General features: G+C 40.7%; 1 protein-coding gene across 1 annotated transcript; it reads left to right on the forward strand.

Annotated features, from left to right (window-relative positions):
- The first annotated feature begins 533 nt into the window (after window positions 1-533).
- On the forward strand, window positions 534-2,560 carry LOC104942217 (cytochrome P450 2J2-like). Its single transcript, XM_010767415.1, has 4 exons — window positions 534-683; window positions 834-1,021; window positions 1,452-1,593; window positions 1,762-2,560. Exons 1-4 carry the CDS (start codon window positions 659-661, stop codon window positions 1,935-1,937), a joined length of 531 nt encoding a protein of 176 aa, XP_010765717.1. The 5' UTR covers window positions 534-658; the 3' UTR covers window positions 1,938-2,560.
- Window positions 2,561-2,700: the final 140 nt, after the last annotated feature.

The raw sequence follows: 2,700 nt of genomic DNA on the forward strand, positions 1-2,700 counted from the left end.
GCAGACCTCCACTGAGAGATGTGTTGCGCAGTGGATTAGTGCGTTGGTGTTCGGATAAGGGGAGCACGGGTTAAAACCCCACTGCAGTCAGCATGTCGTTGTGTCCCTGAGACACTTCCCCCCAAATTGCTCCTGTGGGGATTGTCCACAGTACTGAGTATGTAAGTCGCTTTGGATAAAAGCATCTAACAAGTAACATGTAATGTAATGTCAGCCAGACAGGCAGAGATGCGTGCGAACACCTGGGTTTCAGACTGGGGAAAAGACAGAATCAGTTGTTTGTCAGCTTCCTGGCTGTGGTACACTGATATATTTTCTTATAGTTTTTGTTGTTGAACAAAACGTAAACAACTCTTAAGCTTGTGTTAACCACAGATCTATATCAGGGATCTAACCCTAAGCGGAACCGGAAGTGCAAAAATGCTAACTCATTTCCGGGTTTAAGGACCTGCACCACCTGATTGTGTTTGTTGATTTCTCTGTTCTATTTTTAATTAATATATATATGTCAACTAATACATGGAACCTTTTTTTTTTTTTATAGAACAAGCACAAAGAATCTGGTTTTGATTTGAATAATTTATGTTTTTGCACTCTGGATCTGTTTGGTGCTGGAACTGAAACGACCACTACCACTTTACACTGGGGACTGCTGTTCATGATCAACTACCCTCATATTCAAGGTGTGTGTTTGTTTGATTAGTACCTGTACACACCCATTCCTGCATGTTTTGTTTGCATCGTTACTTGACCTTACTTAGTGTGTTGCACAACATTTCCCCGTCATGTATGCAGTGCCCGGACTCACACTGTTTCCTGTTTCCACGGTGCAGAGGAAGTCCAGGCAGAGATAGATTCTGTGGTTGGTTCATCCAAGCAGCCGTCTGTGACTGACAGAGAAAACATGCCGTACACTGACGCAGTCATCCATGAAATCCAGAGAATGGCTAACATTCTTCCCCTCAATTTGGTCCGCATGACAAACAAGGAGACCACACTGGACAAGTACACTTTCCCGAAGGTACGCGGTGCTTATTATTTGTTCTGTTAATTGGATTTTCTATTAACATAGCAGTTAACCAGTCACTCAACTATTAAAGATCATGTCAATCAAAAACAAACAAACTCAAAATCCAACTGCCATCGAGACACAACAAGCTAATTGTACTCAGCATACAGATTTATTTTTTGTTCAGGTTATCTTCCTTTGGTTTCAAAGATTTATATTCTATTTGGTAGCTTTTCATGTACCACATGATTTTGATCAGCACAGGTGTGGTGCTTTTTTTAATGTTTTAATTCATTCGACAACCTGTGTCTCCAAGGTTGAGAATGAACCTAGAAGCTGACCTTGTAATCTTTTTTTAATCATGTTTCTTTTTTGTTTATTAAAACAAACTAACTTGAAGAATGCAAACAAAGACACATTTCCCTGACTGGATTCTCCTCAGGGCACCATGGTCCTGCCCACACTGGTCTCCGTTTTACGAGACGAGTCCATTTGGGAAACTCCTCACACCTTCAACCCTCAGCACTTTCTGGACCAGGATGGAACATTCAGGAAGAGAGAAGCCTTCCTTCCTTTTTCAGCAGGTTAGTTGATAGTTATAGCTTTCAAATGGGATAGTTTGTAGTGTTTGGGGGTTTAATGATGTGCCCATCCGTTCAGTGTGTAACTCCCCACAGACAAAGGAGCAGGCACAAAGTCTGAAAAGTGAATAAAGATTGTGTGAATACATCTGATGTTTTGTGTGTTCTCAGGTAAGCGTGTGTGTCTGGGGGAGCAGCTGGCCAGGGCCGAGTTATTTCTCTTCTTCACCACCCTCCTTCAGAGATTTTCCTTTGCGCCCCCCCCAGGGGTGCAGCCAACTCTGGAGTACAAGTTAGGAGCCACGCACTGCCCCAAACCCTACAGCCTCTGTGCTGTCCCACGATAAACCCCCAACTGTCCCAAACTCAACCTCACACATCAATAACTGTGTTCCTACATTTATCTCGTTATATATCAATATCTACTCTGTGATAATCTCTCAGAGAATAAAACATTGTTGGGACTTGGTTTTCTTCTATTCAATTAGTTGTCTTTTTAAGCTTGGTAATATAATGTACTATATTTGTATACATATTTGTATTATTGTATATTTGTATTCGGGATTGTTGGAAACGTTATTTCGATCTCTCTGTACACACAAACTGAAAGATTGACACTAAAGTTGACCTTGACTTTGACTACTGTAATCAATATCCAATAAAAATAATTGACAGTTTAAATACTACTACCTTCCTTTCTACTGCAAATAAACGTAGGGGTGAGTGGGGTAAGGTGAGCCAATTTGTACTTATGCTGTCCTTTTAGGCTAGGAACAATTAGATAGTCAAAGTCTTACGACAACAACGAGCTTTACTTCAGGAACTCTTCTGTCAATCAAAATGATAATAATGCTGGTCAGCAGTTTTTGGATCTGGTCTGATGCCCCTTCTCTCTCCTGTGAAGACCCTCTGGAGACGCTGTAGTACATATGCCAGGCCTGTAGATGGTGCTGTTCTCACAGAATCAGCCCATGTAAAGACAGTGTTAAATTGAGCGAAATAAGGAATGGCTAAAATGCATGATCTGTTTGGTATTTTGAAAAATAAAAAGTATAAATATGCCTTATATAGGTATGGTCCTACACTATATTATTCAAATATAGCATGATA

This window comes from Notothenia coriiceps, unplaced genomic scaffold (assembly GCF_000735185.1).
Source record: "Notothenia coriiceps isolate Sejong01 unplaced genomic scaffold, NC01 NC01_scaffold00004357, whole genome shotgun sequence".
Classification (NCBI taxonomy): Eukaryota; Metazoa; Chordata; class Actinopteri; order Perciformes; family Nototheniidae; genus Notothenia; species Notothenia coriiceps.

Excerpts from the sequence above, each read along its gene's own strand:
- LOC104942217 (XM_010767415.1), top strand. The coding sequence starts at position 659 with ATGATCAACTACCCTCATATTCAAG. Across the intron at positions 684-833 it reads CAACTACCCTCATATTCAAG|AGGAAGTCCAGGCAGAGATA; the intron begins GTGTGTGTTTGT and ends TCCACGGTGCAG. Across the intron at positions 1,022-1,451 it reads ACAAGTACACTTTCCCGAAG|GGCACCATGGTCCTGCCCAC; the intron begins GTACGCGGTGCT and ends GATTCTCCTCAG.